Here is a 10,959-nt window from a genome sequence, read left to right as displayed (position 1 = left end):
TAGGAGTGGAGGAAAGAGAAACGAAACATGTAAGTAGAAGGCTTGTTTTTCAAGTCTAGAAAAGGAAAATAAAAAGAAAGAAAAAATCTTAGGAAACAAAAATAACGGCACTTTACTTTACTCTCCGTCTGTGTCACAGCTCACGTGTTAGCTTTCCACCATATGTGGAGCTGATTCGGGATCTTCACTTTTCACCCCTTCATCGTTCCACCCTTTATATTTAGTTAGAGTTCTTATAGGAAGAAAGTTTAAAAAACGAAGAACAGAAAGAGTAGGAAAGCCTGTCACCCTGTAAGGCATGAGCAACATTTCCTTCTTCCGCTCATGAAGAACCAATTGAAGCAGAAGCAGAGTCACCGTTCAATCCTTGACCTGTTTGTGCCTTACCCAGGAACCCAATATGGACTTACCTACATCTACTTGTTCCTCATGTTCCAGTCTCTACCTTCCGCGGCTGCACAAAACACTACTCAGTCTCCACATTCCGATCCCTATAGCTTCAGCGACTACGTTTTCAACCCTTCCACGGCCGGCGTTCTGGTCGTCATAATAGTTGCCTTCTTCTTCTTGAGCTTCTTATCCATCTGTATCGGCCAACGCTCTGATACCAATAACGATGAAAGAGGAGTTTCACGAAGGGGAAATCGAGGTCTCGACCCTGCTGTGATCGATTCTTTCCCCACCTTCGCTTATTCTTACGTGAAAGGTCATAAATTGGGTAAAGGAGCTCTCGAATGCGCCGTGTGCTTAACCGAATTCGAAGACGAAGATACGCTTCGATTGCTTCCTAAGTGTGACCATGTATTCCATCCTGAGTGCATCGATGCTTGGTTGTCTAAGCGCACAACTTGCCCAGTCTGCCGAGCCAACTTCGCTGCTGTATCGGGCGAAACATCTCCAATATCGGTACATGATACAGAAGTCCACTCGGATGGAGAAATCCCATCATCGGAACTACAGGGTTCAGAGAACCAGCAACTTTTCATTAACGTGGGCCCATCACCACAGGCTGCGGCAGTGGCAGTGGCACCGTCACCATCACCGGAGGTAATTGATCGGATCCCAATGCAAAATCGGCCGGCTAGAACTAAACCGCCGAGGCCGACATTCACGGGGAGATTTCCGCGGTCGCATTCGACGGGGCACTCTGTGGTTCAACCGGGAGATGACGTCGAGCGGTTCACCCTTCGGCTGCCGGAGGACGTGAGGAAGCAAATCATGAATATGAGACATCTGAACCGGACTAGGAGCATGGTTTTGTTCCCAAGGGTAGGGAGTTCAAGGAAAGGTAACCGGACGACCGGAGAAGGGAGTAGCAGAGGAGGGAAATCGATGAGGGGAGTGATATGGGAGAAACCGGAAGGCTGGATCTTCTCCATGACACCACCTTTTTTCATGAGAGCCTCTCCTTCTCGATCAGCAAAAGGGGATGCTCTGGTGACTCCTCGTCCTAAACCCTTAAGGTTGCCCTTGCGAGTGAACATGAAAGCTGACGGAACTGGTCCGTCGTTGACTCGTCCTCCGGTTTGACTGCCATCTCCATTTCCCTTGATTGATTCGAATTTTTCCCTATTTGTTACTTAAATACTTCCAACCTTGTCATTTTTTTCCTTTTTGTCTTTTAATATACATCGAAGTTAAATGTTAGTACGCAGACCATGAGAATGCACGAGAGTATCTTCAACACCACGCAGCATGTTGTTTCTACACTTACTGTATTTAAGTGTGTATGCGAGGGTAATACATTTTTTTTTTTGCTGTAAACTTTGTAGTCTCATATGGTATGTGGGTGATGGTGAAAATATATATAGACATATGGTCAAGCAATTGGATCCCTTCTGTTGGGATTTAAAATGTAACCGCAAGCATACGGATCAGTGTAGCTACGGGTCGAACAGAGAGAGAGAGCAGCCACTTTTTTTTTTTTTTTTTTCTTTTAATAATGCGAAAGTAAACCTATTAATGGTTATGATCTAACTCTAACTATCGTCCTAAACATAAGTATCCAAAATAACGTCCTAACCATTCGTCATCTAAGAATTTAAAGACGCAAGCCACCAAATTAAAATTAAATAAATAAATAAGTGAAAATAAACAACCCACACAATTAAAAAAAAAAATAAAGGAAAAAAATGCTGAAATAAAAATAAAGTAAAAGAAATGAGAGAAAGCTAGAGAGAGACTCACAAGTAGGTTTCTCCATTTAGCCCGAGGGATGCATCATAATATGAGTTTCCCTACTTGATCAGAGAGTCACTCTTACAAGGGTTACTCTACTTGGCTTTAGGGAAAAGGAGACAATTAAAATAAAGTATCTACTTAGCCCGAGGGATGCATCATAATATGAGCTTTCCTACTTGACCAGAGAGTCACTCTTACAAGGATTACTCTACTTGGCTTTAGGGAAAGGGAGACAATTAAAATAAAAGCAATAAATTGATGGTTCTGTGGCTAGAAGGGCAAAGCCAACACATACGCTAGCCATGAACCATGGGGGAAAGTGATAGTAATAATGTAACGACTGAAATTAAAATCCTAAATTAAGAAAGAAAGGGTAGTCAAAAGAGGGAATGAGAGGAGGGAGAGAAGACTATTGAAGGAACCTACTTACTTGAACTTCAACCCTTAAACTTGAAAGCTTGGGTGATTTGAGATACTACCAGTACTAAAAACCAGATTGGGAATAAACCAAATCTGAAATTTCTAGTATTAGATAAAACAAATCTTAAAAAAAAAACTGAACTTGAAAAAACAAATTGCTCCACGGCTAGTGATCTTGTCACCTAGATCTAAGCCTAGGACTATAACTTTAAAAATTACAACTCAATTGCATAGATCATAAACATAAAAGGCTGAATAAGAATAAAAGAGTGCTTGCATTAATTTACATAAAAAACTATTACAAAAGTGATTAAAGCAAAAATAAAGAAGAACTAAAACTAAAGAGAGTGAGAGAGGGAGAGAAAGAAGAAAACTAAGCATAAACTAGAAAGTAAACTAAGGAGAATAATAATTAGGAGGGGGGAGGAAGGGGCTTTTATAAGGCTTTTGTCTTGCCTCCTTCCTTCTACAAGTCTTCTTTAAGAAAAGAAATAAAATAAAATAAAATAAAATAAAATCTTCGTAAAAATCTTCATTTTATGAGATATTGTGTGAGGAAAGAGAGAATCAGTTTTCAAAATTAACAAATTCTATTCCTTCCTTGCAATATTAACCAATATCTTGCAATCTTGATTAAATCAGAAAGGAATCTCTGCATAGCATCTTCAAGATCTTGTGAGGTGGCAAGGAAAGAGAATAATCTTCAAGATTTTGTAGGAGAGAGGATGTGGTACCAATGAGTGGGTCCCACCTTTGGACTGGTTCTTGATTCACTTTAAGCACTTTCTCTTGTAAACTTGGAAACTAAAAAAATAAAATAAAATAAAATAAAATAAAATAAAATAAGAGAAAAGTAGTCCTATCCAAAGTGGGGTAAAATGTACACTTATATCCCTAAGATTTCACACATTATTGTGCTCATCACCCTCCCTTCAGTATTCTCAGATCCAACAACCCAATGTCTCCTAGTTGCAACCTTAATCTTGTTTCAGACCTCATTGATCACCAGAATTGTAAATGGAATGTCTCAATTCTTAAAAATTCCTTTCACCCATCTGACATTGTGGCTATCCACCAATGGAGTCAAGTCCCTGACTCAGTTTGAAAGAGAATCTGGTTTGTACATACCCTTCCAAAAATCAAGTAATTTCTTTGGAAAGATTGCACCCAAGGCTTGGCCACAAGGTTGTCTGGTCATTCGTTAAGTATAGTTAGACCCCTGTTATCACCGATGTGACCCTTGATTGCATTTTCTTCAAAGCTGTTTGGTTTGGTAGCTCTTTTTCTTAATACTCTCCCATAAATCCAATGCTTTATCTTTGGTTGTAGAATTGAGATCCCAACTACCCTAGGGATCTGGACCCCTCTCCATAGAGCACATCGACAATAAAGTGCCCATAGAGGCCTGGTTGTGCAACACAAGGAGGAAACAAATCCAATGGTTGTAAAGAAAGAATAATGAATTTTTCACTTAACCCATTCACTCCCTATTTCGACCCATACCCAACACTCTAACTCAACCTAAACAACTTACCTCTCCAACCTCCATCCCAAAAAACAAAGAGGAAGGAGCAAATAATATTTCAAGAAAGAAGAAACGAAAAATGGAGCCTCTGCAATATTACTTTCTTGGAGATGGCTTCACTTGCCATCAATTCCTCTAGCTTGAAAATGTATCCCCAAACCCAATCCTTTCAAACCAATCATGCAAAAGTAAACATAAGAGAAAAGAACAAAGAGAGATATAAGGCCGCTAGAAATGAAGCCAGAAAGATTGTGTGGAAAGCTAGGGCGAGAAAATAAGAGGATTTCTACAATAACTTACATACCAAGGAAGGGGAACATGTTATCTAAAAGATAGCTAAAATTCGGGAAAGGAAGAGCAGGGATCTCAATCATGTTTGATGTATTAAGAATGAGGAAGGTAGAGTGCTTGTGAAGGATGAAGACATAAAGAGGAGATGGGATGAATATTTTTGTAACCTACTTAATGGAGACGACCCTAATAGGATTGGTTTGAATATCCCACTCGACAAAAGGAATCATAAGTATGTACGTAAGATAGGAGTACATGAGGTTAAAGAAGCCCTGAGGAAAATAAAAGTAGAGAAGACACTAGGCTCAGATGAGGTCCCAATCGAAGTGTGGAAGAGTTTGGGCGCATGTGGGGTCGTTTCGTTAACTAGATTATTTAACAAGATCATGAACACGTAAAAGATGCCTGATGAGTGGAGCAAAAGTGTTATTACCCCAATCTACAAGAATAAAGGCGATATACAGAGTTGCAACAACTATAGAGGCATTAAACTCACAAGCCATACTATGAAACTATGGGAGAAGGTAATAGAAGTTCGCATAAGAAGGGAAACCGATATCTCCGGGAACCAATTCGATTTCATGCCTGGGAGATCCACTACATAAGCGATCTACCTACTTAAGAGGCTTATGAAAAAATACAGAATTTACAAGAAGGATCTCCATATGGTATTCATTGACCTAGAAAAGGCCTACGACAGGGTCCCCAAAGGTTTAATATGGCGGGTTTTAGAGAAGAAAGGGGTGTTAAGTAAATATGTAGATATAATTAAAGATATGTATGGTGATGTGGTGACTAGTGTAAGATCTGTGGGAGGCCAAGGTGTTGTATTCCCTATCACTTACGGGTTACATCAAGGATCCGCATTGAGCCCCTACATGTTTGCACTTATTATGGATGATTTAACCAGAAATATTCAAGGAGAAATCTCGTGGTGTATGCTTTTTTGTAGATGATATTGTTATAGTCAGTAAAATAGGGGCAGAGATCAATGATAAGTTAGAATTATGAAGATCTACTTTGGAATCGCGAGGTCTTAAGATAAGTAGAACAAAGATGGAATATATGAGATGCAACTTTAGTCTTTTGGGGACTGATAGCGAGAGAGTGAAAATTGAGGGGAGAGAGATCCCACAAAGCGATTGTTTTAGATACTTGGGCTCTACCTTAAACAAAGAAGGTGAGATTGATGATGACGTTATACACAGAATTAAAGTAGGACGGATGAAATGGAGAGGGGTGTCTGGAGTGTTATGCGATCAACGTATCCCTCTAAAGCTTAAGGGAAAATTCTACAGGATAGTCATAAGACCAGTAATGATATATGGTGCAGAATATTGGGCAATCAAAAAGTGTAATATAAATGAGCTGAGTGTGGCTGAGATGAGGATGTTGAGATGGATGTGTGACAAAACCCTGAGAGATAGAGTAAGAAATGATGAAGTTAGAACCAATTTGGGAATTGCTCCAATAGAGAATGTCAGTTATGATGGTATGAACATGTCCAAAGGAAGCCTTTGGATGCACCAGTACAGAAGAGTGACCAAATGCAGATGGATGGAGCGAAAAGGACTAAGGGCAAGCAAAAAATGATCATTGAGGAGGTAGTAAGAAGAGACATAAAAAAGTTAAGTCTTCATCCGAGTATGGTATCTAACAGAGCTTCTTGGAGGGCCAAGATTCGGGTTGCCGACTGTTCATGAGTGGGATGTCCGAAAACTTTTTTTTTAAATCACGTGGATCCATGTAGCCTACCCCATTTAGTTGGGATAAGGCTAAGATGCGTTGTTGTTGTTGTTGTTGTTTTTGTTAAACAAATAATAAGGCACCATTTGATAACGTTTATGTTGTATCTGTGTCTAGAAACAACAGAAACAAATTTTCTGGTGTTTGATAAATCTGTTTTTGGATTCGTGTTTTGCAGCCTTTAAATATATTTATATATATATATATATATATGCTCTCAACCTCAAAAGAAAAGTATTTTGATCTTCTTACCACTTCCTAAATCAAAAGACCTTCAAATTCTAGCAATGGTGGAAGCCCTTGTGACCTTTATCCTTCAGAAATGGTCTGACAAACTCCAGCACTAGCCACTACTTCTAGAATTCGCCATGGAAGACATTGAGTGGATTCATGGAGAGCTCCAATCCCTATAACCTTTCCTCAAAGACATAGAAAAAAGGGTAAGAACCGACAAAGATGAAGCAGTGGCTTCATGGGTTCGATTACTCAGATGGGTAGTGTTTGAATCCAAAGACGCTATTGATCAGTTTATGGTCAAAACAGAGTTGCAGAGCTACATTGACCATGGTAGATTCTTGGGTTCTTTCATGAACTTCAATCCCAAACAACGATGCATCAATCAATTCATGAGGGTCCAAAGAATTGAAAGAAATCCACAAAGGAATCGACGGATGTGGCTTTAACGCTTCCACCAGCAAATAAAAAATTCGGTGTATCCCTTCTCTTTTCCCTGGAGAACCTTCAAACCTTGGAGAGCCGCCGGTTAAGGTAAATGCTAGGTTGGGAGATGCACTTTTCATTAGGGTCCATCAATTTTTTGGCCCACAAGTTGTTTGAAGAAACGGAAAAACAAGTCTGACTTGTTTCATCAAACCCTTTTATAGACACAGAAATAAGCATAAATTTCTATTTATGTTTCAAAAAACTGGTGAAATGAAATAGGTTTATCAAACAATTTCTGAGGTGTTTTTCCATTTCTGAGCACAAAAAAACACATTTCTAAAAATGTTATCAAATAATCCCCAGTTTTTTTTTTTTTTTCTTTTCTTTTTTAACGAAGCAAGTAAAAAAAACCAGGAAAAAACCCAAAATGTGGAAACATGGTTAACCATATTTCAAAATTTGAGAAATGTTCCATTTTAGAAACAAACTCACATGTCTCTGAAAATTTCCCCAAGGCCAAAAACCTTCTCTGTCTCCTTGAAACTCTGAAGAACCAAAACTTTCTCTATCTCCTTAAAACTCTAAAGAACTGGAGTGGTTAAGAATCCATGAAAGAATTCTCGCTCGATCTCTGGTCTCCCTCATCCCTGTCTCAGTGAAATTGGACTGAGAAATCCTTTCCGTGAAGAAAAAATCTTGTATGATTCCCTTTCTCTCCCTCATCCTTGTCTCTATGAAACCGTTTCTAAAAAGTGTTAACTAAACCCCATTTTTTTTAGGAAAAGAAAAAGGGTTTTAACAAAGAAGTAGAAAAATTTTGATTTTAATACGAAACGTCATTTCTAAAACAAAAACGTTACTAAACGCAAACTAAGAAGCAAGAACCCCATTGTAGACAAACTTTAATCTTATCAGCTCTTTTTAATCTTTAAATTGGTTAGGAGAAGAAGTAAGAATTGGACAAAACTTCGAAAACCTCTGGACTCTTTGAACGAATTTGTAGCATCACATACAAAGGTCTAGATGAAAAATCATTGTTGCCATAGTTTTTTAAGGGAATAGAGAGACATAGCTTTGAATGATAAGAGGTAAAAGTAGACCCCATATCCATAAAAGGGAATATTTACTTCTGAAAGCTTTCATATTCAATGGGGGATCCCAACATTCAAAGACCTCCAAAAATAAGTCAATATCACTTAACAGAGGAGAAAAGGGTACAACAGCAAAAGAGAAGATTTTCCAATCGAATGGAGTTATAACAGGAAAAGGAGCCAACGACAAAAAGGAAAAATCTTAAATGCAAATATTGATCTAAGCTTTTGATCTAATGGTGTTGCAGGGAACAATGAATGATTTCTATGTTAGGGATTCTAAACCATAGAATCATATGAATAACCCCATAGTATATAGAATACGAGAATGAATAATAAAAGGGATTTAACACATACCGGTTGAGGGTGAGTTAAGTCCCTAAACCAAAATTGAAGTTTGTCTCACGAATTGTGATGAAGAACCACGCAATAGGAGTTCTTCTACTAAGATCTTCTATAGCCTCTTACTCTGAGGTTTTCTCTCTATCTATGCACTTGCTTTTGTGAGAAAGCAGTGCTCCAAAAACAAATAATTGTGTAAGTAATGGCTATAGAGACTATTAGAATTCTATTTATAATAGAATCCTTAAAACTCTATTCCACTCCTACAATAGAAAGGGCTAGGAGTTTCCAATCAGAGTGGGTCTTTAACCTCTTGGGCCCAATGAGACAATCAATGTCAGTTAAGCTCACATAAGAGTCCAAACAATCTAAACTTAAATGTTCAACATGTATATGAAAGCTTGTTGTTGCAGAATAAAATTTCTATGAAATGGAAAAAAAAAAAGGGAAAATCAACAAAAAAGTTCTTAAAAACATATAAATTCCCAAACCCCAAAAGAAATTCCAGGTAAATCGGAGTTCGGAGAAGAAGAAGAAGAAGAGCAACAACAAATTGATTCAGGTGAAATAAAAAATCGGCGGCTACCTTCAATCATTAAACCCAAAAGTATAGAATGACTAACAATGAAATTAATCCACATACCATATCAATCAAAACACCATTTATAATTTTGTAAAATAAAGAATTAAAAAGAAGAAGAAGAAGAAGAAGAAGAAGAAGAAAAAGAAGAAAAACTTGTATTGATATCTTCTGTTTTCTAGTTGCAAACTTGCAGGTGGTTACCATGGAGGTTAGGGAAGAAGGCTTGCAGGTATGGTCAAGGTGAGGTTGTCAAGTTGGGTCAAAGTAGGCAGTGGATGGGTTAAGTGGGTGAGTCATGTGTCGCATGATTAGGCTTCCATGGGCACTCTTCATAATTATGGTTTTTAAAACTCGGGATTGGAGTTGGACAAGATCAGATGGATTCAATCATAGTTTAAGATCTGGGCGAGATTTCGCTAATATTTCTCTTTTTTAAAAAGGCGAGACGAGTTATATGGCGAATAATAATTGTACAAAAACTCGACCGAGATCTCGACTCTCTAATTTTTTAAAGAAAAAACACTAATGAGCAAGGATTTTGGTGTTTTTGCTTAAAGATTTACATTCCTACACTCATTGAAACTTAAAGAGTAGAGAATATTACCTTTTCATCCACATTTGAAGTTACTTTAATTTTCAATGTATATGAATGTGACTTATTACTCATCAATTAATTGTTATACAATTAAGTAATTATCTATGATGTCTTTTAATTTCTTATGATTATGTTGTGTCATATTGATTGTGGAATATCGAATGTGGATTGTGGAATAAAGCATACTGGCCTAGGATCCGAAGAGTTTCAAACTAATTTTTCCATTGTGTTTAGAATGCCTAAAATATGGTTAATACCAAGTTTCAGGGGCTACAAAGACTATATGGCTATCAAAACCAACCACCGAATTGATTGAAAAAAAAATACATGATTTTGACAAGATCTCGTCAGATCTCTCTTTTTTGGATTAGCAAGATGGGGGGCAAGAGCTAGATCTTAAACCTTGGATTCAATTAACCTATGATTGTTCTGGTGTGTCCGATGTAGAGAGCCTCTCCCAAATAAATATATTCAATAAGAAAGAAAATGTATTATCAGAAATTGATGGATTTTGTTTTCTTGAAATATTTCATAATGATGCAACCAAAACAATTCAATTTCTTGACTATTTTAGTGAAATTAATCTGAAATTGAAATAGAAATCATACCAAACTAGATCTTCCTTAGGGACAACCCCTTGGAGGTATTGATTTTATCTTTTGAGACCATTTAGGCTCCCATGTTCACACTTTTTCTGGGCATTTTAACCTCCAATATGTGATTTAAGGAGAAGCTATTGCAATTAGTGTGCCTTATCCAAAGCTCATTAGCTTAGCTTCAACATGTTAGGTTGAGTTAGACAATGGAAAGTTGATCAAGCATCTCAGAGAACCAATTTCTCCTGCCCCCACACTAGACACTTTTAGTATATAATGTCTCTTTCCATTTTATTCCAAAGGTTATCAACAAGATAGCAGATACCCTGACCCGGAAGACCCTCATTTACGAGTATGACAGAATCGCGAACTTCTTCTTCTTGGATTAATTTTTTATCTTTTTATCATTGAAATTGTTTGTAGAGGCTCTCCCTATCAATAAGATTATTTGTTAGCAAAAGAAAAATTGGATACTCACATTTCGATAATAATTTCTTGATTTATACCATTTTTTGTCATGTACTTGAAAAAACCAAACAATTAAAACGTTTGGCAGCCATTTTCAGTTTCTGCCGCTCTTATAATGTTTGACCATATGTTAACTAGACTGGTGAGTCATGAAACGAGCTTACCCAAAAACATTAGTGAAGAGAGGAAGGTACCCTGGATCCTTAACCGATCCCGTGAACGTTCTCGCGTTTTAGAACCTTGGAAATGCAGGGCCTGGACACTGTGATTAGACATTGTTTCTCATGTTCTGTAGGAAAAAAAAAAAAAAAACCATGCGGGCCCCAGATCTTGTTGGTGTCTTCTATTTGCTGTTGATTACTGCTGGGCAAAGGAACTTTTTTTTTTTTTTTATTTAATTTAAGGAAAAATGTTGGATATGCCATCGATATCAAGTATGCTAATATCCATTGTGTCTA

The 10,959-nt window shown here is 37.5% G+C and overlaps 1 protein-coding gene across 1 annotated transcript; it reads left to right on the top strand.

Moving 5' to 3' along the window:
• Positions 1–269: 269 nt before the first annotated feature.
• On the top strand, positions 270–1,647 carry LOC122069865 (E3 ubiquitin-protein ligase ATL6-like). Its single transcript, XM_042633951.1, has one exon. The coding sequence runs from the start codon at positions 325–327 to the stop codon at positions 1,528–1,530; it is 1,206 nt and encodes a 401-aa protein (XP_042489885.1). The 5' UTR covers positions 270–324; the 3' UTR covers positions 1,531–1,647.
• Positions 1,648–10,959: the final 9,312 nt, after the last annotated feature.

Source organism: Macadamia integrifolia, unplaced genomic scaffold (assembly GCF_013358625.1).
Source record: "Macadamia integrifolia cultivar HAES 741 unplaced genomic scaffold, SCU_Mint_v3 scaffold741, whole genome shotgun sequence".
NCBI classification, from domain to species: Eukaryota; Viridiplantae; Streptophyta; class Magnoliopsida; order Proteales; family Proteaceae; genus Macadamia; species Macadamia integrifolia.
This window is presented reverse-complemented; position numbering and strand designations above follow the sequence as displayed.

Coding starts and splice junctions, on each gene's coding strand:
- LOC122069865 (XM_042633951.1), top strand. CDS start 325: ATGAAGAACCAATTGAAGCAGAAGCAGAGTCACCGTTCAATCCTTGAC.